A 23729-nucleotide genomic window follows, 5' to 3' on the forward strand; every position below is an offset into this window, starting at 1 on the left:
TTGCCGTATCCAAAAGGAGTAGTTCTTATTAGGATAGTCCTGTGTCCCTAACTATCCCTATTTGGGATGGTGTAATGGTTATTATTACTGCCTCACAGCACGGATGGTGTAGTGGTTAGCATTACTGCCTCACAGCACTGAGGTCATGGGTTCAGTTCCCACCATGGCCCTAACTGTGTGGAGTTTGTATATTCTCCCCGTACTTGCGTGGGTTTCCTCCGGGTGCTCCGGTTTCCTCCCATAATCCAAAAATATACTGGTAGGTTAAATAACTCCAAACAAAATTAACCCTAGTGTGTGTACATGTGGTAGGGAATATAGAGTGTAAGCTCCACTGGGGCAGGGACTGATGCGAATGGTCAAATATTCTCTGTAAAGCGCTGTGGAATATGTGTGCGCTATATAAAGAACTGGTGATAAATAAATAAAATAAATATTCTACCAGCCTGGTCCATGGTGATGCAGGGACGTTGGTATCTCCATTCGTAAGTATAACAAGTGAGAAACACTTGTGGATTCCATTATTTTCTGGAGTCTACAGGTGTTTCCCAGATGGGGATGACATGTGCGTCTGAACCCATTATAAGCTAATAATTATTCCATCTGGAAGGAAAAGTTGGGGGTTTGGCACGTTTTCCCTATAACTGAGATTTTCTAGTAGAAGGGCGCCAGTGCCATCTAGTGGTTGAAGTGTAAAACACATGGTGGATGAATAAATTGCCATATAATTTGCATTCGTGTATCATTGAAAATCATAAATAAGAGAGATCACCAGTTCAGGAATTACACTCCAACTTTACAATAGCTTAAATGAAAACAAAAAAACCCTAAAAGCAGCACAATGAAAAGCCCCGCGCCCTTTAACCAAACGTGTGTACTACCCAGTGGCATGGATTTTAAGGGGATGAACTACAGAACAATTATGACTGCATTCCTCCAGTACCCACAATAACCCAATGTGTTACTAATGAGCACTAATGAGAAGCATTCATTATTTGACTTCAGTAACAAGAAACCTTCCTGACACCATGTCAGCTGCAGAAACTATCCAACACAAGGAGTTCCAGAGCAAAGCAACGACGCAAAACACAGACTTCTACCTGGGTTTCTAAAGGAACAAATAAACAAGTTACAATTGTGTTTATTTTCATACAACACACGACCGCCGGACATAACTGCAGGGTCTGAGCTGTGCACAGTACTAATTGCTGTGGGTAGGCACTCTGCTGGATTTCTTTCATACATCTATGGGGTTCAAGTAATAAATGAACCAAGGTGTTAAGGCCCAAGCACATTGGGCGATTTTGAGCTCAAACTCGTCCTGTGTGTATCGGTGATGCGCGCTCCCACATCATCGCTATCCGCCGCCGTCCGTCAGGCTGTTTGTACAGCCGAGTGAACCACTTTCCACAGTCTCCTACTGTGGAAAGTGCTTCAACCCCCCCCCCCGCCCCCCCGCTTCCCCCGTAAATATCGCTGGGCACAGGGAAAATAGCTCACTGTGTGTATGCACCTTTAGTTGTGGCTTGGCCCAGCCATTCCAGAGGCCTACTACCCATTGATGCTAGTATACCTTTCTGGTCATCAATTAAAACAAGACAGTGCGGATGTCTCGGGGGGAGCACGGATGGTGTAGTGGTTAGCATTACTGCCTCACGGCACTGAGGTCATGGGTTTGATTCCACCATGGCCCTATATGTGTGGAGTTTGTATATTCTCCCTGTACTTGTGTGGGTTTCCTCTGGGTCCTCCAGGGTTTCCTCCCACAATCCAAAAATATACTTGTAGGTTAATTGGCTACCAACAAAATTAATCCTAGATTGAATGTGTGTGTGTGTACATGTGATAGGGAATATAGAGTGTAAGCTCCACTGGGGCAGGGACTGATGTGAATGGGCAAATATTCTCTGTACAGCGCTGCGGAATATGTGTGCACTATATAAATAACTGGTAATACATAATAATAAATAAAATAAGACACCAGACTTCCAAAAATATTCTTTATTAATATAGATCATTAAAAATATATAGGTAAAACATACATTGAGTGTAATTTTCACATATAATGAACCGTGTCACATGAAATTCGACACAGAGGGGGGAAAAAACAATGTAAAAAAATAAATATAAAATACGCAGCAAAAGTCACAACATGGAAAAATAATATTTTTTTAGTTTCACTCCAAACATTTGATAAGTATAGATGTGAAAATGCCTCTGATAGTTGCAATATACAATGTAGACAAGGAAATCGGGATGTCACAATTTCCAAATAGCATCCAATACTCGTACGGAGACACATATAGCCATACACAACACTGCAAAGAAGAATAAGGCTTTCTGTACATTCGTTTACGCCGAACCTCTTAATAAATGATATGTAATAAACTCTGTAAGGAGACGGAATTATATATATGTGTGCGATACATTTTATGGTCTGCTCTCCTTGTATCTCCTGATGTGACATGACTCCAGAATAGCAAGTTATAAAAAGAATTAATTCCAATATGAGCCAATATGGCCTGACCGTCATCGGAGATCGTGAGACTTGTACATCACAGCTGCTGCCATTTCTGTGGGTCAGTCTCTATTTTATGGGACCTGTGTTCCAATTTGTGGGGCTTGGGAGGTATTCCTTTGCTGTATGCAGTGGAAGGTTCCCCCGTCTTAGTATGGATATTGGAACTTGCTAAACTGTTAATGAAGACTGTGCCGACGGTCACCGACGAAGAGCGTGGAGTCGGTCAGGAGGGTTTTTTTTGTTTTGATTGTAAGGAATAGGGAAGTCTACAGCGGGGATTCTTTCCAGCTATATTGGTTCAAACCAAAATAAAGAATCATAAATATGTTCCAATCATAAAAGGGTGACGAGCGTCACCTATCGATACTTTGTAGAAACAGTTTTAAAGCAGATATTCATTCCTATTGAAAAAATAAATAAAAAGCAGCTTGTTACATACGCCAGGAGATCTCTACAGGTAGTTACAATGTTTCCCGTATGGCATGGAAATAAGGTCCAGCAGTTTAGAAGTTACAACAGATCAGATATCTGCTGATACAATGAGTCCAATACTGTGTAACCCACAGGAATTTGCCGCAAGGAATTTACGAATTTCTAATTGCGGCGCGTTGCCTGGTAAAACATCCAAGGGATCACGTCATCAGGGTGCCACAAATACAGCAAGCAGTGGCCATGGGGACTTCTAAAACTGCAGAGACTTAAGTCATCATGATGATCTGTTGCCCAATATTGTACCAATGCTGCAGATAGGGTCCCTGAGGTCACTGCCAGGCAACACGCTACGGGCACAAATATTAGCCAGTGCCACCATCATGCTACGCATTTGTTTCACATGTTTTTTTCTTTTGTTTCCACCACAAACGAGGCGACAAATGCGGCAGATGTTGCACTGCGGTAATGTGAAATCAAAACGTAGCTTCCTGGTGCTGCCGCTTTGTGGAAAGGAGGCAAAAGATAATGACGCCATTTATACTATTATTTTCAAAAGAGTGAACAAAAGTTATTTTGCTGTAAATGTATTTTCTATGTAATTACATGAAAGGCACAAATCCACATAAACCGCGTGAACGGTCCCTAGACAAAGAACACATTTCCCCCGTACAGCGTATTCGCTTTAGCCACGTTCACCACTAGTCAGTGACTTTTAGTGGGAAGACATAAAATAAAATACCACGCACATAATAATAATAAGCAGCCCAATTATGTACCTGTATAAGCCTTGTGGCTACCGTCTTGTACAGGAGAAGGAGCCTGGAAATCTCTACACGACACAGAACAGTTCACAGCAACACGTTGTAAAAGGAAACGTTACAAGGTAATTACCCTTTAATACTCTTCCGGTTCTTTTAACAAATAAGATGAATGTGAAAAATATTAGTGTCTCTTTAATAGTGTGATCTTGCTGACTTATCGTTATCCAGAAAACATGTTGCACGCCGACTGCCAGAGACGGATTTCCACGTACGCTGGTTGACCAGATGCGTCACTACCACGACTGTCCGTCCAAGTGTATTGCAGGAGTTAGCTGTTCACTGTGATGTCGTCTCTGTGTGACGCACTGTATACAAATAAGAAAGTCATTGAAAAGCAGATAAACAAGCAAAAGAAATATTCAGAACACTTCCTCTCCTAAAATGTGGGCAAATAATTCAATTAATATCTTAACTTTTAGAAAGAATAATATAATGGGGGAAAAAACCAACGCACGTCTCTGACAAATCTGATTGGGGCGAACGAAAGAGGCGTAAACACACAGAACTCCCTGCGGATCTGCAATTCTGCACAGTGATTATACGCTAGTAGCGGCCCTATACCTGGCGACAAAGGGTAATACCGCTCGTGTGTCTGCTATGTGCACGCAGGTGGGTGCGCTAAGCACTGGGTTTTTGGGTACAGGGTCACACAAAGCTGGATAAAGATAATCTGTCATAACTCAGTTTCAATATAATGATATTTCAACATTTAGTTACAAAGAAAAAAGGTTCATAACAGATAGAGGATATCGTACTAAACATTGCCTATTACCACTTGTTGTGACAGCTATTAGTCAAGGAGATATTTTAACTGCTGCGGGGTGTATTCAATTCATGTCGAATCCTTTCCGACAGAAAGGATCCGACTTGTGTATTCAATGCCCGGCTAAATCCGACAAGTTTGGCCCGTTCCCGACAATGGCAATCCGACTTTATTTTTTTTTAAGTCGGATTGACATTGTCGAAAACAGGGTTAAAACCTGTTGGATCGGCGGCTTCCGCGTGGTTCTGACAAGTCGGGAATTCCCGACTTGTCAGAAAAAAACCAGCCGGCATTTAATAGGTCGGAAGCCCTTCCAACCTATTCCTGTCGGAAACGGCCATCTTTCCGACAAGACAGCAGTTTCCGACAATAATTGAATACACCCCTATTACGATTAGTAAATATGTAAAATTGATAATCAAATTCACTGGTTGTGCTCCTATTGTTGATAAATTATTAATGTCTTTTTCCCCAACATATATAATGGATGTGCTTGTTACAAGAAGAACAAAAAAGGATAAATAAGCAGCAATTGTTGCAAAAAGCAACATGTATACACCCACCAGCTATAAAAGTAACAGCACTGACAGGTGAAGACTGATTATCTCGTTACAATGGCTCCTGACAGGGGCTGGGATATAACAGTCAGTTCTTGAAGTTGATGAGAAATAAGTGCGGATGTGAGCGACTCTGACCACCCCGCGACGGCTAGGTGACCGCGTCAGCATCTCCACAACGGCAGCTCTTCTGTTGCCGGTTTGCAGGGGTTAGTACCAACCAAAAGTGGTCCAAGGAAGGACGAATAGAGAACCAGTAACAGGGCTGGGTATGGATTATAGGGTCGACCTGGGTGAGGTCAACAGCCACTAGGTCGATACACAACAGGTCGACAAGTGGAAAAGGCTGACATTGTAAAATGGTCGACGCAGAAAAAGGTCAACATTATTTTTATTTTATTTTTGGGTGTCGTTTACTCCATAAAGTCACCGGAAACCCCCTAGTGCACCGTAACCCTCCTGGCATGGCTCGCTAAGGGCAAGGTTGCTGTTCCCAATCGTAGTCCACATGGACGGTAAAGTATGACAGAGTTGAAAATGAAACATATTTCTTAAAAACTCATGTCAACAATTTCCTGTGTTGACCATTGCCATGTCAATCTTTTGTCCACGTCGACCTAATGCATGTCCACCAATAGGACTGTCGACCTATCATCCGACTACCACAGGGTCACGGGCGCCCAAAGCTCATTGCTGATGAGAAATGTTCCTGCAACAGCTTCCATGTAGAGGATCTTAGCGCCATCTCCTACCGCGCCTAATAACAATGCTTCCACCCACCTTTCTAGTGTAACGTGAGCGTTCTGGGAGACGGAGGAAGCTCTCAGGCTGCCGACGCTGCCGTGGTAGGATCTTCTCCCTCGGGCTGAGGGAGCATCTTGGATCTCCCCGACACCCTGCAAGATAGAAAGAGAAGGATCGGTTAGTGTATACCAGACAGTACGAGCAAATCATCTGTAAATTACTGGTTCATGCAAGGTGGACGTACAGATGTATGTGGGGCGGAGGGGACAGTTCTGTGAATGTAAGATCTCACCCTACAACCAGTGTAATCATCGTTTGCCAGATCAGTGGTGACTGTGCAAGCAAATATTGAATCTGGGACATGTAGGAGGTGATTAAAGGAAGTGCGAGGTTCTGTGATGAGGCTTCTGTGATATATTGCAGGTAAGAAATACATTTGTGCCCAAGCGGAGACTTACTTACTGTAATTCTCAGATATGCGCAGTCGCACATCGAGCTAGGCTCTAGTGGGAGCTAGCAGTTAATTCAGACTGCCCCCTAGAGGTCAGCACAATCTGCTTAGCGGCAGCGTTTAACATACGGGTATATCCAGAGCCGGCCCTAACCGATATGATGCCCTAGGCAAGATTTTGGCTGGTGCCCCCTAGCACAACCGCTAGTTCCGCCTCTGACCCTGCCCCCCTTTCCCAGCACCATCACCCCCCACCCATAGCAGTCCTTTTTTTTTTTCTACCCCCTGTAATTTAAATAACAGTGTGCACATTCGGTGCACAGGCCAAAAAGGTATGTGTTTTTGCTGGCAAGGGGCATGGCCACACAATAGTACCCCCAATTCAACTTATGCCTCACAGTAGTGCAACTTTATTCACAATGTATAATGCAAGTGTCCCTTATTCACATTACATCACACAATAGTACCACTTTACCTTATATACGTTACTACTCACAGTAGTGCCCCTCATTCACATAACATCATACTGAATTGCTCCTTATTCACATTACACCACACCATATTGCTCTTTATTCTCATTACACCACACCATATTGCTCCTTATTCACATTACACCACACTATATTGCTCTTTATTCACATTAGACTACACAATGTGCCCTTTCTATACATTACGCCAAACAGTAGAGCACCTTATACACATAATGCCACACATTGGTAATGCATTTATACACATAATACCACACATTAATGCCCCTTACACATATGACACACATTATTAATGTCCTTATAAACATAATGTGCCTTACACATTATGCCAACCCTTATTAATGCCCTTATACACATAATTTCCCTTACACATATGACACACATTGTTAATGCCCTTATACACATAATGACACACATAATGTCCCTTACACATATGCCGCACATTATTAGTGCCCTTATACACATAATGACACACATAGTGCCCCTTACACATATGTTACAAATTATTAATGCCCTTATACACATAATGACACATATAGTTCCTGGCGTGAGTCATCTGGCAGCTTTGCTAACGTTGGGTGCCTATTTTTTATGAAAATGCATCTTATTTGCATTGCTATGTGGCTAGGATGCACAAGCAGCTTCCGCTGATTAAAATGATATGCGGCATATATACTGTGTGCGACTGTGGCTGTATCTGCATACAAAATGCTACACACAGAATATAGGCATGCCGCATATCATTTTAATCAGCAGAAGCTGCTTGTGCCCCTATGCATACCAGATGCCCTAGGCAATTGCCTAGTTTGCCTATGCCTAAGGCCGGCTCTGGGTATATCACGTTTTCTGAGAGTTGGCCAATTTGTCAAGAAAATTGTTGCTACACTGTGGTACTAAAAAATAACAGCATACAAATACAGCAAGAAAGAGAGCAGGCGTTGCTTCATAGCAAAGCAAGGCAAAGGGTTGAGGCAGCCAAGGAGCAAAGTGGGGAGCTGAGATGGCCAAGGAGCAAAGTGGGGGGCTGATGCGGCTAAGGAGCAAGACAGGGGGCTGAGGCGGCCAAAGAGCAAGGCGGGGGGCTGAGGCGGCTAAGGAGCAAGGCAGGGGGCTGAGGCGGCCAAGGAGCAAGGGGGGGCTGAGGCGGCCAAGGAGCAAGGTGGGGGGCTGAGATGGCCAAGGAGCAAGGCAGGGGGCTGAGGCGGCCAAGGAGCAAGGGGGAAGGGGGGGCTGAGGCGGCCAAGGAGCAAGGTGGGGGGCTGAGATGGCCAAGGAGCAAGGCAGGGGGCTGAGGCGGCCAAGGAGCAAGGGGGAAGGGGGGCTGAGGCGGCCAAGGAGCAAGGTGGGGGGCTGAGATGGCCAAGGAGCAAGGCAGGGGGCTAAGGCAGCCAAGGAGCAAGGCAGGGGGCTGAGGCAGCCAAGGAGCAAGGCAGGGGGCTGAGGCAGCCAAGGAGCAAGGCAGGGGGCTGAGGCAGCCAAGGAGCAAGGCAGGGGGCTGAGGCAGCCAAGGAGCAAGGCAGGGGGCTGAGGCAGCCAAGGAGCAAGGCGGGGTGGGGGGGGCTGAGGCAGCCAAGTAGCAAGGTGGGGGGGCTGAGGCAGCCAAGGAGCAAGGTGGGGCGGGGCTGAGGCAGCCAAGGAGCAAGGTAGGGGGCTGAGGCAGCCAAGGAGCAAGGCAGGGGGCTGAGGCAGCCAAGGAGCAAGGCAGGGAGCTGAGGCAGCCAAGGAGCAAGGCAGGGGGCTGAGGCGGCCAAGGAGCAAGGCAGGGGGCTTAGGAGGCTAAGGTGCTAGGCGGGGGGGGCTGAGGTGGTTACGTAAAAAGGAAAGGGCCTGAATCGGCCAAGTAGCAAGGCAGAGGGCCTGAAGCAGCTAGACTATAAACTTTACAGATGCAACTTCAAATTCGGAGCAAGGGGGGGCTGAGGCGGCCAAGGAGCAAGGGGGAAGGGGGGCTGAGGCGGCCAAGGAGCAAGGTGGGGGGCTGAGATGGCCAAGGAGCAAGGCAGGGGGCTAAGGCAGCCAAGGAGCAAGGCAGGGGGCTGAGGCAGCCAAGGAGCAAGGCAGGGGGCTGAGGCAGCCAAGGAGCAAGGCAGGGGGCTGAGGCAGCCAAGGAGCAAGGCAGGGGGCTGAGGCAGCCAAGGAGCAAGGCGGGGTGGGGGGGGGGGCTGAGGCAGCCAAGTAGCAAGGTGGGGGGGGCTGAGGCAGCCAAGGAGCAAGGTGGGGCGGGGCTGAGGCAGCCAAGGAGCAAGGTGGGGGGGGGGCTGAGGCAGCCAAGGAGCAAGGTGGGGGGGCTGAGGCAGCAAAGGAGCAAGGTGGGGGGCCGAGACGACCAAGGAGCAAGGCAGGGGGCTGAGGCAGCCAAGGAGCAAGGTGGGGGGGCTGCTGAGGCAGCCGCGGGGGGCTGAGGCAGCCAAGGAGCAAGGCAGGGGGCTGAGGCAGCCAAGGAGCAAGGCAGGGGGCTGCGGCAGCCAAGGAGCAAGGCAGGGGGCTGAGGCAACCAAGGAGCAAGGCAGGGGGGGGGGGGCTGAGGCAGCCAAGGAGCAAGGTGGGGGGCCGAGACGACCAAGGAGCAAGGCAGGGGGCTGAGGCAGCCAAGGAGCAAGGTGGGGGGGCTGAGGCAGCCAAGGAGCAAGGTGGGGGGGCTGAGGCAGCCAAGGAGCAAGGTGGGGGGGCTGAGGCAGCCAAGGAGCAAGGTGGGGGGGCTGAGGCAGCCAAGGAGCAAGGTGGGGGGGCTGAGGCAGCCAAGGAGCAAGGTGGAGGGGCTGAGGCAGCAAAGGAGCAAGGTGGGGGGCCGAGACGACCAAGGAGCAAGGCGGGGGGCCGAGACGACCAAGGAGCAAGGCAGGGGGCTGAGGCAGCCAAGGAGCAAGGTGGGGGGGCTGCTGAGGCAGCCGCGGGGGGCTGAGGCAGCCAAGGAGCAAGGCAGGGGGCTGAGGCAGCCAAGGAGCAAGGCAGGGGGCTGAGGCAGCCAAGGAGCAAGGCAGGGGGCTGAGGCAACCAAGGAGCAAGGCAGGGGGGGGGGGGGCTGAGGCAGCCAAGGAGCAAGGTGGGGGGGCTGAGGCAGCAAAGGAGCAAGGTGGGGGGCCGAGACGACCAAGGAGCAAGGCAGGGGGCTGAGGCAGCCAAGGAGCAAGGTGGGGGGGCTGAGGCAGCCAAGGAGCAAGGTGGGGGGGCTGAGGCAGCCAAGGAGCAAGGTGGAGGGCCGAGACGACCAAGGAGCAAGGCAGGGGGCTGAGGCAGCCAAGGAGCAAGGTGGGGGGGGCTGAGGCAGCCAAGGAGCAAGGTGGGGGGGGCTGAGGCAGCCAAGGAGCAAGGTGGGGGGGCTGAGGCAGCCAAGGAGCAAGGTGGGGGGGGGGGGGCTGAGGCAGCCAAGGAGCAAGGTGGGGGGGGGGGGCTGAGGCAGCCAAGGAGCAAGGTGGGGGGCCGAGACGACCGAGGAAGGGGGCTGAGGCAGCCAAGGAGCAAGGTGGGGGGGCTGAGGAAGCCAAGGAGCAAGGTGGGGGGCCGAGACGACCAAGGAGCAAGGCAGGGGGCTGAGGCAGCCAAGGAGCAAGGTGGGGGGGGGGGGGCTGAGGCAGCCAAGGAGCAAGGTGGGGGGGCTGAGGCAGCCAAGGAGCAAGGTGGGGGGGGGGGGGGCTGAGGCAGCCAAGGAGCAAGGTGGGGGGGCTGAGGCAGCAAAGGAGCAAGGTGGGGGGCCGAGACGTCCAAGGAGCAAGGCAGGGGGCTGAGGCAGCCAAGGAGCAAGGCAGGGGGCTGAGGCAGCCAAGGAGCAAGGCAGGGGGCTGAGGCAGCCAAGGAGCAAGGCAGGGGGCTGAGTCAGCCAAGGAGCAAGGCAGGGGGCTGAGGCAGCCAAGGAGCAAGGCAGGGGGCTGAGGCAGCCAAGGAGCAAGGCGGGGGGGGGGGGGGGCTGAGGCAGCCAAGGAGCAAGGTGGGGGGCTGAGGCAGCCAAGGAGCAAGGCAGGGGGCCGAGACGACCAAGGAGCAAGGCAGGGGGCTGAGGCAGCCAAGGAGCAAGGTGGGGGGGGGGGGGGGGCTGAGGCAGCCAAGGAGCAAGGTAGGGGGCTGAGGCAGCCAAGGAGCAAGGCAGGGGGCTGAGGCAGCCAAGGAGCAAGGCAGGGAGCTGAGGCAGCCAAGGAGCAAGGCAGGGGGCTGAGGCGGCCAAGGAGCAAGGCAGGGGGCTTAGGAGGCTAAGGTGCTAGGCGGGGGGGCTGAGGTGGCTACGTAAAAAGGAAAGGGCCTGAATCGGCCAAGTAGCAAGGCAGAGGGCCTGAAGCAGCTAGACTATAAACTTTACAGATGCAACTTCAAATTCGGAGCAAGGGGGGGGCTGAGGCGGCCAAGGAGCAAGGGGGAAGGGGGGCTGAGGCGGCCAAGGAGCAAGGTGGGGGGCTGAGATGGCCAAGGAGCAAGGCAGGGGGCTAAGGCAGCCAAGGAGCAAGGCAGGGGGCTGAGGCAGCCAAGGAGCAAGGCAGGGGGCTGAGGCAGCCAAGGAGCAAGGCAGGGGGCTGAGGCAGCCAAGGAGCAAGGCAGGGGGCTGAGGCAGCCAAGGAGCAAGGCGGGGTGGGGGGGGCTGAGGCAGCCAAGTAGCAAGGTGGGGGGGGCTGAGGCAGCCAAGGAGCAAGGTGGGGCGGGGCTGAGGCAGCCAAGGAGCAAGGTGGGGGGGGGGGGGGGGGGGGCTGAGGCAGCCAAGGAGCAAGGTGGGGGGGCTGAGGCAGCAAAGGAGCAAGGTGGGGGCCGAGACGACCAAGGAGCAAGGCAGGGGGCTGAGGCAGCCAAGGAGCAAGGTGGGGGGGCTGCTGAGGCAGCCGCGGGGGGCTGAGGCAGCCAAGGAGCAAGGCAGGGGGCTGAGGCAGCCAAGGAGCAAGGCAGGGGGCTGCGGCAGCCAAGGAGCAAGGGAGGGGGCTGAGGCAACCAAGGAGCAAGGCAGGGGGGGGGGGGGGGCTGAGGCAGCCAAGGAGCAAGGTGGGGGGGCTGAGGCAGCAAAGGAGCAAGGTGGGGGGCCGAGACGACCAAGGAGCAAGGCAGGGGGCTGAGGCAGCCAAGGAGCAAGGTGGGGGGGCTGAGGCAGCCAAGGAGCAAGGTGGGGGGGCTGAGGCAGCCAAGGAGCAAGGTGGGGGGGCTGAGGCAGCCAAGGAGCAAGGTGGAGGGCCGAGACGACCAAGGAGCAAGGCAGGGGGCTGAGGCAGCCAAGGAGCAAGGTGGGGGGGGCTGAGGCAGCCAAGGAGCAAGGTGGGGGGGCTGAGGCAGCCAAGGAGCAAGGTGGGGGGGGGGGGGGGGGCTGAGGCCGCCAAGGAGCAAGGTGGGGGGGGGGGGGGCTGAGGCAGCCAAGGAGCAAGGTGGGGGGCCGAGACGACCAAGGAAGGGGGCTGAGGCAGCCAAGGAGCAAGGTGGGGGGGCTGAGGCAGCCAAGGAGCAAGGTGGGGGGCCGAGACGACCAAGGAGCAAGGCAGGGGGCTGAGGCAGCCAAGGAGCAAGGTGGGGGGGGGCTGAGGCAGCCAAGGAGCAAGGTGGGGGGGCTGAGGCAGCCAAGGAGCAAGGTGGGGGGGGGGGCTGAGGCAGCCAAGGAGCAAGGTGGGGGGGCTGAGGCAGCAAAGGAGCAAGGTGGGGGGCCGAGACGTCCAAGGAGCAAGGCAGGGGGCTGAGGCAGCCAAGGAGCAAGGCAGGGGGCTGAGGCAGCCAAGGAGCAAGGCAGGGGGCTGAGGCAGCCAAGGAGCAAGGCAGGGGGCTGAGGCAGCCAAGGAGCAAGGCAGGGGGCTGAGGCAGCCAAGGAGCAAGGCAGGGGGCTGAGGCAGCCAAGGAGCAAGGTGGGGGGCTGAGGCAGCCAAGGAGCAAGGTGGGGGGCCGAGACGACCAAGGAGCAAGGCAGGGGGCTGAGGCAGCCAAGGAGCAAGGTGGGGGGGGGCTGAGGCAGCCAAGGAGCAAGGTGGGGGGCCGAGACGACCAAGGAGCAAGGCAGGGGGCTGAGGCAGCCAAGGAGCAAGGTGGGGGGGGCTGCTGAGGCAGCCGCGGGGGGCTGAGGCAGCCAAGGAGCAAGGCAGGGGGCTGAGGCAGCCAAGGAGCAAGGCAGGGGGCTGAGGCAGCCAAGGAGCAAGGCAGGGGGCTGAGGCAGCCAAGGAGCAAGGCGGGGTGGGGGGGGCTGAGGCAGCCAAGTAGCAAGGTGGGGGGGGCTGAGGCAGCCAAGGAGCAAGGTGGGGCGGGGCTGAGGCAGCCAAGGAGCAAGGTGGGGGGGGGGGGGGCTGAGGCAGCCAAGGAGCAAGGTGGGGGGGCTGAGGCAGCAAAGGAGCAAGGTGGGGGGCCGAGACGACCAAGGAGCAAGGCAGGGGGCTGAGGCAGCCAAGGAGCAAGGTGGGGGGGGCTGCTGAGGCAGCCGCGGGGGGCTGAGGCAGCCAAGGAGCAAGGCAGGGGGCTGAGGCAGCCAAGGAGCAAGGCAGGGGGCTGCGGCAGCCAAGGAGCAAGGCAGGGGGCTGCGGCAGCCAAGGAGCAAGGCAGGGGGCTGAGGCAACCAAGGAGCAAGGCAGGGGGGGGGGGGGGGCTGAGGCAGCCAAGGAGCAAGGTGGGGGGGCTGAGGCAGCAAAGGAGCAAGGTGGGGGGCCGAGACGACCAAGGAGCAAGGCAGGGGGCTGAGGCAGCCAAGGAGCAAGGTGGGGGGGCTGAGGCAGCCAAGGAGCAAGGTGGGGGGGCTGAGGCAGCCAAGGAGCAAGGTGGGGGGGCTGAGGCAGCCAAGGAGCAAGGTGGAGGGCCGAGACGACCAAGGAGCAAGGCAGGGGGCTGAGGCAGCCAAGGAGCAAGGTGGGGGGGGGCTGAGGCAGCCAAGGAGCAAGGTGGGGGGGGCTGAGGCAGCCAAGGAGCAAGGTGGGGGGGGGGGGGCTGAGGCCGCCAAGGAGCAAGGTGGGGGGGGGGGGGGGGGGGGGCTGAGGCAGCCAAGGAGCAAGGTGGGGGGCCGAGACGACCAAGGAAGGGGGCTGAGGCAGCCAAGGAGCAAGGTGGGGGGGCTGAGGCAGCCAAGGAGCAAGGTGGGGGGCCGAGACGACCAAGGAGCAAGGCAGGGGGCTGAGGCAGCCAAGGAGCAAGGTGGGGGGGGCTGAGGCAGCCAAGGAGCAAGGTGGGGGGGCTGAGGCAGCCAAGGAGCAAGGGGGGGGGCTGAGGCAGCCAAGGAGCAAGGTGGGGGGGCTGAGGCAGCAAAGGAGCAAGGTGGGGGGCCGAGACGTCCAAGGAGCAAGGCAGGGGGCTGAGGCGGCCAAGGAGCAAGGCAGGGGGCTGAGGCAGCCAAGGAGCAAGGCAGGGGGCTGAGGCAGCCAAGGAGCAAGGCAGGGGGCTGAGGCAGCCAAGGAGCAAGGCAGGGGGCTGAGGCAGCCAAGGAGCAAGGCAGGGGGCTGAGGCAGCCAAGGAGCAAGGCGGGGGGCTGAGGCAGCCAAGGAGCAAGGTGGGGGGCTGAGGCAGCCAAGGAGCAAGGTGGGGGGCCGAGACGACCAAGGAGCAAGGCAGGGGGCTGAGGCAGCCAAGGAGCAAGGTGGGGGGGGGGCTGAGGCAGCCAAGGAGCAAGGTAGGGGGCTGAGGCAGCCAAGGAGCAAGGCAGGGGGCTGAGGCAGCCAAGGAGCAAGGCAGGGAGCTGAGGCAGCCAAGGAGCAAGGCAGGGGGCTGAGGCAGCCAAGGAGCAAAGTGGGGGGGGGGGGGGCCGAGGCAGCCAATGAGCAAGGTGGGGGGGCTGAGGCAGCCAAGGAGCAAAGGTGGGGGGGCTGAGGCAGCCAAGGAGCAAGGTGGGGGGGCTGAGGCAGCCAAGGAGCAAGGTGGGGGGGGCTGAGGCAGCCAAGGAGCAAGGTGGGGGGGCTGAGGCAGCCAAGGAGCAAGGTGGGGGGCTGAGGCAGCCAAGGAGCAAGGTGGGGGGGGGGGGCTGAGGCAGAAAAGGAGCAAGGTGGGGGGGCTGAAGCAGCCAAGGAGCAAGGGGGGGGGGGCAAGACGACCAAGGAGCAAGGCAGGGGGCTGAGGCAGCCAAGGAGCAAGGTGGGGGGCTGAGGCAGCCAAGGAGCAAGGTGGGGGGGCTGAGGCAGCCAAGGAGCAAGGTGGGGGGGCTGAGGCAGCCAAGGAGCAAGGCGGGGGGCTGAGGCGGCCAAGGATCAAGGCGGGGGGCTGAGGCGGCCAAGGAGCAAGGCGGGGGCTGAGGCGGCCAAGGAGCAAGGTGGTGGGCTGAGGCCGCCAAGGAGCAAGGCGGGGGCTGAGGCCGCCAAGGAGCAAGGCGGGGGCTGAGGCGGCCAAGGAGCAAGGCAGGGGGGCTGAGGCGGCAAGGAGCAAGGCAGGGGGCTTAGGAGGCTAAGGTGCTAGGCGGGGGGGCTGAGGTGGCTACGTAAAAAGGAAAGGGCCTGAATCGGCCAAGTAGCAAGGCAGAGGGCCTGAAGCAGCTAGACTATAAACTTTACAGATGCAACTTAAAATTTGGAGCAAGAAAAACAGTTTTCCTCTCCATTGCCATTTGCAATACTAACAGTAAATCTGTTGTTACCGGTCTCTGAACGTTGGAAGGTTTCCTTGCTAATGGTAAAGCAGATTAAACCAGTTGCAAAACTAAAGAAGGGTGGATATAGCGGGCCTTTAAATTACAGAGTGTGTGTTCATGGGTGGGCTGTGAGGACGTGTACACGGGTGGGCTGTGAGGACGTGTACACGGGTGGGCTGTGAGGACGTGTACACGGGTGGGCTGTGTGTGGGACGTGTACACGGGTGGGCTGTGTGTGGGACGTGTACACGGGTGGGCTGTGTGTGGGACGTGTACACGGGTGGGCTGTGTGTGGGACGTGTACACGGGTGGGCTGTGTGTGGGACGTGTACACGGGTGGGCTGTGTGTGGGACGTGTACACGGGTGGGCTGTGTGTGGGATGTGTACACGGGTGGGCTGTGTGTGGGACGTGTACACGGGTGGGCTGTGTGTGGGACGTGTACACGGGTGGGCTGTGTGTGGGACGTGTACACGGGTGGGCTGTGTGTGGGACGTGTACACGGGTGGGCTGTGTGTGGGACGTGTACACGGGTGGGCTGTGTGTGTGAGGACGTGTACACGGGTGGGCTGTGTGTGAGGACGTGTACACGGGGGGGCTGTGTGTGAGGACGTGTACACGGGGGGGCTGTGTGTGGGACGTGTACACGGGGGGGCTGTGTGTGAGGACGTGTACACGGGGGGGCTGTGTGTGGGACGTGTACACGGGGGGGCTGTGTGTGAGGACGTGTACACGGGGGGGCTGTGTGTGGGACGTGTACACGGGGGGGCTGTGTGTGAGGACGTGTACACGGGGGGGCTGTGTGTGAGGACGTGTACACGGGGGGGCTGTGTGTGAGGACGTGTACACGGGGGGGCTGTGTGTGAGGACGTGTACACGGGGGGGCTGTGTGTGGGACGTGTACACGGGGGGGCTGTGTGTGAGGACGTGTACACGGGGGGGCTGTGTGTGGGACGTGTACACGGGGGGGCTGTGTGTGAGGACGTGTACACGGGGGGGCTGTGTGTGGGACGTGTACACGGGGGGGGCTGTGTGTGAGGACGTGTACACGGGGGGGCTGTGTGTGGGACGTGTACACGGGGGGGCTGTGTGTGAGGACGTGTACACGGGGGGGGGGGGCTGTGTGTGAGGACGTGTACACGGGGGGGCTGTGTGTGAGGACGTGTACACGGGGGGGCTGTGTGTGAGGACGTGTACACGGGGGGGCTGTGTGTGGGACGTGTACACGGGGGGGCTGTGTGTGAGGACGTGTACACGGGGGGGCTGTGTGTGAGGACGTGTACACGGGGGGGCTGTGTGTGGGATGTGTACACGGGGGGGCTGTGTGTGAGGACGTGTACACGGGGGGGCTGTGTGTGAGGACGTGTACACGGGTGGGCTGTGTGTGGGATGTGTACACGGGTGGGCTGTGTGTGGGACGTGTACACGGGGGGGCTGTGTGTGAGGACGTGTACACGGGGGGGCTGTGTGTGAGGACGTGTACACGGGGGGGCTGTGTGTGAGGACGTGTACACGGGGGGGCTGTGTGTGAGGACGTGTACACGGGGGGGCTGTGTGTGAGGACGTGTACACGGGGGGGCTGTGTGTGAGGACGTGTACACGGGGGGGCTGTGTGTGAGGACGTGTACACGGGGGGGCTGTGTGTGAGGACGTGTACACGGGGGGGCTGTGTGTGAGGACGTGTACACGGGGGGGCTGTGTGTGAGGACGTGTACACGGGGGGGCTGTGTGTGAGGACGTGTACACGGGGGGGCTGTGTGTGGGACGTGTACACGGGGGGGCTGTGTGTGAGGACGTGTACACGGGTGGGCTGTGTGTGAGGACGTGTACACGGGGGGGCTGTGTGTGGGACGTGTACACGGGGGGGCTGTGTGTGAGGACGTGTACACGGGGGGGCTGTGTGTGGGACGTGTACACGGGTGGGCTGTGTGTGTGGGACGTGTACACGGGGGGGCTGTGTGTGAGGACGTGTACACGGGGGGGCTGTGTGTGAGGACGTGTACACAGGGGGGCTGTGTGTGAGGACGTGTACACGGGGGGGCTGTGTGTGAGGACGTGTACACGGGGGGGCTGTGTGTGAGGACGTGTACACGGGGGGGCTGTGTGTGAGGACGTGTACACGGGGGGGCTGTGTGTGAGGACGTGTACACGGGGGGGCTGTGTGTGGGACGTGTACACGGGGGGGCTGTGTGTGAGGACGTGTACACGGGTGGGCTGTGTGTGAGGACGTGTACACGGGGGGGCTGTGTGTGGGACGTGTACACGGGGGGGCTGTGTGTGAGGACGTGTACACGGGGGGGCTGTGTGTGTGGGACGTGTACACGGGGGGGCTGTGTGTGTGGGACGTGTACACGGGGGGGCTGTGTGTGGGACGTGTACACGGGGGGGCTGTGTGTGAGGACGTGTACACGGGGGGGCTGTGTGTGAGGACGTGTACACGGGGGGGGCTGTGTGTGAGGACGTGTACACGGGGGGGCTGTGTGAGGACGTGTACACGGGGGGGCTGTGTGTGAGGACGTGTACACGGGGGGGCTGTGTGTGGGACGTGTACACGGGTGGGCTGTGTGTGGGACGTGTACTGTAGCTCAGTGCATTATCAGTTACAGATATTGCAATAGTTGTATATTCACATTCGCACTAATCAGGGGAATCATTTTCATGTCTTCTCTCTGTAATTGATGACTGCCACATGGAGAAAGCTCAGAATCACACACAGAAAATCACCAGCGTCTCCATACAGATCAGTGATTTTACTCGAAGATTCTTTCTATCCTCAAATTATCGGACAGAATCACATCAGAGGAGCGACGGAGAGACATTAGCGCTCGTGTGCGCACACTACACACATCAGGCACGCAAGTCCTTCTGTAAGTCACTATAGAGGAATACTTTATCTTGCCTTGACTTGGATATGTCTAATTATTTCCTTTATATAAGGCAAATCCTTGCTCGGGACATATTTCTCCAGCATTTTGTCAAAGTCCGGATGGGACATCAGATAGTGAAGCATCTTCCGGCCATAGAATCTGCAATAAAAACACATTTGTGGAAACATGTTACATTAGACTAATAAGGAAGATCGGATAATTATAAGGACACAATAACATCTCTGAGTGTCCCATTCCCAGCGCTGCCTGTGCCCAATGTTCCCTACACATGGGGGTGACAGTGCGTCATGAATGAGCAGCCAGAATGAATGGCTCTGTTAGAGAAACTGTGTTACTACGTGGTGGGGGATGTGGGGGAAACCACAGCTTTTATACTTATATTTAAACTCTATGGGCCTAATTCAGCATGGGTTGTAGATATGCGAAAATACACACATCTAGAACCCATTACACTGACATGCGGGGGGACGCCCAGCACAGGGCGATCCCTCAACGTGTGCCAGGCCCTTCCCCTCCGCAAACACGTGAGCGCATTGCAAGACACGGATGCGTCCTGCCTACGCAGCCTAGCTGTGAAGGCAGGTGGCGGGCGGCCATCTTTTGGGTAGTAGTGGCTGCGTGTGACGTCACCATGAACTTTCCGTCGACACCCACAAAACACGGCGTTGACTCCCTGTCGCCGGCTCTTACACTCTGCCGTGCGCGCATGCGTTGTAGTGCGGAAATCGGCAAATAGCGATTTCTACACTTCTGCGGGCGTTACTGAATTAGGCCCTATATCTGACTGACACTGGACCATGGGGTATAGAGGCTCTTTTAGAATATTGGCACATTAAATAATTGAATGTATTTACGTTTCTCCACTTATACCTCTGTATCCAGTAGGAAACTCTGTTCTCCTTCTAACCAACCCCCACAGAACAAAGAGAAGTGAAGGGATACAACCCCCAGTGCAGCGCTGTGTACATCCACATAGGTTTCCCCTGCGACAGACAGTGACCTTAAACCAGACCATTTAGCACCGCTCTTACTACTAGAACATATATCTGAGCCTTTGCTTCCTCTGGGACCAAAGACCCCGGTACCGGCAATGAAAGAACACAATCCCCCAACCCTTAAGATTGCCGTCTGCCGTCACAATTGACGATAAAACAAAAGGATGCTCCCTGTAGAGGGTGTTGTCACTGTACCCCCAGATGAGCAACCTACATGTTCTTGGAGACAGAACGATGTGTGGCCTGAACAAGTTATTGACATTTTCTATTCTGTCTTTTAAATTACAGGCGCTTTAATTCTAGTGTCTGAATCGTGGAAATCTTGCGGCTGCCTGCAACTCGCAGCTTAATGCATTTACAACATAATCTGCAACTGGCATGTATTTTGGAAGTTAAGGTGTCTGGGTTTGGGCCACACCTAGCAGAGCAATTCCTGTATATGTCTGTAAGGAGGACAGGAACGTATGGCAGCACCGTCAGTCTCCAGTGACTTTGCGCTGTATGGGTAGTACCCGGCGAACTGCCTGCAAGAAGCATCTTCATCAAACCAATGATTCCTCTGCTACCTCAACCAATGCTTGAGTGGAACACTTAGAATGAGACTCTCTTCTGGAACGGACCAACACACAACTCAGGCATTACTCTAACTTAGCCAGTGAGGAGGTCTCCAGAATCCTCTCTAAGGGGAAAAATTCTACCAACTTAGCCAAACATTGCAACGCAGGACAACCAGAGTTGGCAGTGAAATCATCCCAAGAGACATCTCACATCGGCAGGGATTACAGGAGGTGTCTACCAAGACAGCAGCTAAGTGAGACTGTCTGCCATATGTAACCGATGCAGTGGAGGCAAATTAAAACAACAACATCCCGTCTGCTCAGGCAGCCTAACCTAAAAATCAACCCTGAATCCCCTGCAGGACGGGGAGGTAGGAGCGGAGAAGCATAAAAGACCTGAAATTATTTAATGGGCATACGTTCTATACGCTATGGACCCGTATCCTCAAGAGGACTAGCGAGATACTGGGTATAGAGACATACCGGGATAATGAAAGAGAATGCGAACTGAAAACAATTAGGAAACCACTTACCTGGTTTCCTGAGAACTATCCTGTGCACATTTTGTTATAGCAGGAAGAGTCTTGTCTGTGATGTCCTTTATTCCGGACAGAATCCGCCCCGGTCCCATCCTCTCCACCAGATCACACATGTGTTGTGCCGTACATCTTTTTACTGCGGTGTTCAGGTGGCTGCAGGTAACACATGGAGACACATAAGCACCAAGCAAATGACCAACATAAGAGTAATGTATACTGTATAGCTATAAAAAGAATGGATACGTTTACAACAAATAATGTAAATCTAGGCATAGAAGTGGAAGGTTACCCAGTGTAACATTACCTGAGCCCTCCGTTTATGAGGGAGGTGAGAGCCCGTACCGGCGTCACATTCTGTACCATCGCATCTAGCGCCTTGTCCACATCTTCCCGCATGAAGAGATTCGATTCTGCCGCCTTGGAAAGGAGGACGCGTGCACAATTGTCCAGTTCGTTGTCCATGTTCTTCTTCAGGTGTACGAACATGTCTCCTAAACAGCCAATTGCTGCCCGGGAAACGCTGGAACGCAAGTTCTTCACCTAAATGAAAGAATAAAGTGTAAATAAATGATTCTTTTTACTACAGACTGAACACAACAAAATAATTCATGCTATGTTACAGAATAACTCCACGTTGGAGATGGAATCCTTCACACGTAACCCGTGATGTTTTAGGAGACAAATGAACACGCAGCAAAAAGCTTTTTGATAGAAGTCACAATATTTAATGCGTTGAGTTGTACAGAACAATAAATGGGTCATTACGTACGATTATGACAATTCACCCGCCACCACCATCCACTGGAAGCGCTAATCACATGCTGGCAAGACAGCAGCTCCCCATGGGACCACCATATTAGACAGCGCTGTAAATTGTAGCCACTCCCCTGCTATAGGGCAGCCCCTACAAGGTTCCTATCCATGCATATATTTACAGACCCCCCCCAAGCTGCCAAGGTAGGAGCCGACGCTGGACAACACAATTTTGCCTGATAATTTAGTGATGAAGTTACCCTACGTTTAGACTCTGCATTAGTGATTTTGGGGTAGATTTATTAATCTTCTTTAAGGGGTAATGCGCTATCTGTACACGTTATGTGCCGCAGATAGCGCTTCCCCTGATGTATGTACCTGGCGATGCGCTCTTCCTAACTGCGGCAGTATCCTGTCACAGCCGTTTTGGCGCCTCTATGTTTTAGACAGATCCCCGCTGACATACCTGACTTTCTAACGTTCGTTCTGTCCGAACATTAGTGTCTCCTGCCTTCTGCATATTCGCCGTCCGGACCCGGCGCTGCGGCTGGCTTTTAGCAGCTACTGTCCTTTTCTTTTTTTGTGATCTCAACTTTAATGATATCTTTACAGTGGGTCACGCGCCACAGCTCACCTCACACACAGCAGACACAGCACATTCCCGGCGTCCACACATTCATTCCGTGCATGCGCCAGCCTAACTCCCGAACTGCACGCTGGGAGTTACTGGACGGCGCATGCGCGGAAGAACTGACTGCGGCCAAAGCAGGCGCACGTTATAGGGGACGCGTATCAATAGAGGGGTGTGATAACGCGCTCCCATAATGTACAAGCTTAGGATAGTAAATTCACCGGAAATTAGGTCCCGCTTCACCCTGAAAAACCCTGCAAATAAAGAACCTTAAGCACGGTTTAATAAATCTTCCCCTTTATTCCAGTAGGTGGCAGCAGCTCCCATGGGAAGAGCAGCAGATACAGATAAACTTAAGCCAGGAGCAGCTGACAATTGGGAGCCTGAATGCCGGAACACGCTACATGTGGACACTCGCTTAGGTTAGAGGAGAGGAGATGTCGCACACAGAGACGGAAAGGTTTCTTCACAGTAAGGACAATACGTGTTTGGAATTCCCTGCCTGAGAGAGTAGTAACTGCGGACTCGGTCAACACCTTTAAGAATGGGCTAGATAAATTCTTATTGGATAATGATATCCAGGGTTGCGGTGGGTAAATCATGCACTGCAGTAATAAAATAAAAAATAAAAAAAACCAAAGGAGTATTTTAGTTTAAGGTTAAACATTCACCACAGCTAAAATTAGTCTTAAACATATTACAGTGTAGGAGACACTAACAGGTTGAACTCGATGGACAAATTGTCTTTTTTCCACCTCAGAAACTGTTACTATATATTTCGTTCCGTCCTTCATTAGCATACAGCGGATCGCATGCCAAATCGTCCAGTTGACCGTGCAGCATGGCCAACCGGATGACGTTGCATGCGACCACGGGAGTGCACAAATCACCAACACACACTAGGCAAATCTTCCCGATATTGCTCCAGTGTGTACCCGGCTATAGAAAGGATTTTCTACAGTTCTCTAGAGCTGTAGGAATGACTCTTCTACTCCAGGGAGGGGGATTAAGATAATGCTTGTGCAGGTGCAGCATCTGCATTACATGAAATATTGACTGATTATAACTTGGGGAGATGGACCTAGGTGAGTGATGGACAATAAGAACCAGCAACATTTAATGTACTTGTGCTACAATGACCAAAGCAGCTTTTCTCCACACAAACAGAAAATACACCAAACATCTACAGAACATATCTACCTCTTGTATCAGTGCAACGCTGAGGTCATGAAGTCTCTCCAGAAGAACATCGGAATGGAACATAGCCAGAGACCGCACCAAGGCCAGACCCTCTATCTTTTTCTCCCTGAGAACATTTATAAACACTTTGAGTACATTGAGAAGGCTTGGTCAGCAAATCGTTATCATGTATTACTGTTATATGGGCAACACACAACACTGTAACCCTCAGTTTTAAAGCCCTTAAAAAGTACAGATGTTCTGAGAAGTATATCCATTCTATTACTTTGCTGCTAGTTCATGAATTTTTAATACGACTTTTCAACTTTGAAATGCTGGGACAGACAGACCTACAGGGGGGCAGTTCAATTGTTTATTTGGGCGCCCAACGTAATAGGCGCCCGTCGGAGCAATTCAATTGTTGCTCCAATTGGGTGCCCATTACTTCTAAGGCACCCAAAACCATCACAAAGTGAAAAGTGCTGTTTGGGGCGTCCAAACGGGACACTTTTGGCACACTTCTGCTCACCACCTCTGGAGGCTGCGAGCAGAAATGACAGTGCCTGCTGCACTCACTCCAGAATAATTGAATTGCTGCCCGCAGGTGCCCTCTAGTGGCAGGCACCCAAACTACAACTGAATCGCCCCCACAGAGTTAATTAGACAATGTAATAAATGATAAAAGCTCGAACTGGCCCTCCTGATGGGAAGCCATCCTGATTTCTAATAAACAGAACTCGTGGTCCACCAACAGGTCATGTTTTGTGGATTTCCCTCACATTAAACATGTGAACTAATGGATTATTACAGCCTGAAGACCTCAATCTTAAAGATTAGAAAGGGTCTCAAACTAGGACTTCTGTCCAATGGGACCCTCACAGGGCCTCCTTCCAGGAGAGACGGGTCTTGTGGTTGGATGTTAG

The 23729-nt window shown here is 54.2% G+C and overlaps 1 protein-coding gene across 4 annotated transcripts in view; it reads right to left on the reverse strand.

Annotated features, from left to right (window-relative positions):
* Nucleotides 1-1986: 1986 nt before the first annotated feature.
* The window catches only part of LOC134981248 (TOG array regulator of axonemal microtubules protein 1-like), a 111343-nt gene continuing 89600 nt past the window's right edge, over nt 1987-23729 (reverse strand). For all 4 annotated transcript variants that reach the window (XM_063948543.1, XM_063948545.1, XM_063948542.1 and 1 more), the window contains 6 exons: nt 22828-22933; nt 20548-20783; nt 20238-20396; nt 18164-18290; nt 5875-5990; nt 1987-4079 (listed from right to left, as the gene is read on the reverse strand). In XM_063948543.1, coding sequence (XP_063804613.1) covers nt 4043-4079; nt 5875-5990; nt 18164-18290; nt 20238-20396; nt 20548-20783; nt 22828-22933 — 781 coding nt within the window. In that variant the 3' untranslated portion in view covers nt 1987-4042. The remainder of the gene's footprint in view (nt 4080-5874; nt 5991-18163; nt 18291-20237; nt 20397-20547; nt 20784-22827; nt 22934-23729) is intronic.

This window comes from Pseudophryne corroboree, chromosome 12 (assembly GCF_028390025.1).
Source record: "Pseudophryne corroboree isolate aPseCor3 chromosome 12, aPseCor3.hap2, whole genome shotgun sequence".
NCBI lineage: Eukaryota > Metazoa > Chordata > Amphibia > Anura > Myobatrachidae > Pseudophryne > Pseudophryne corroboree.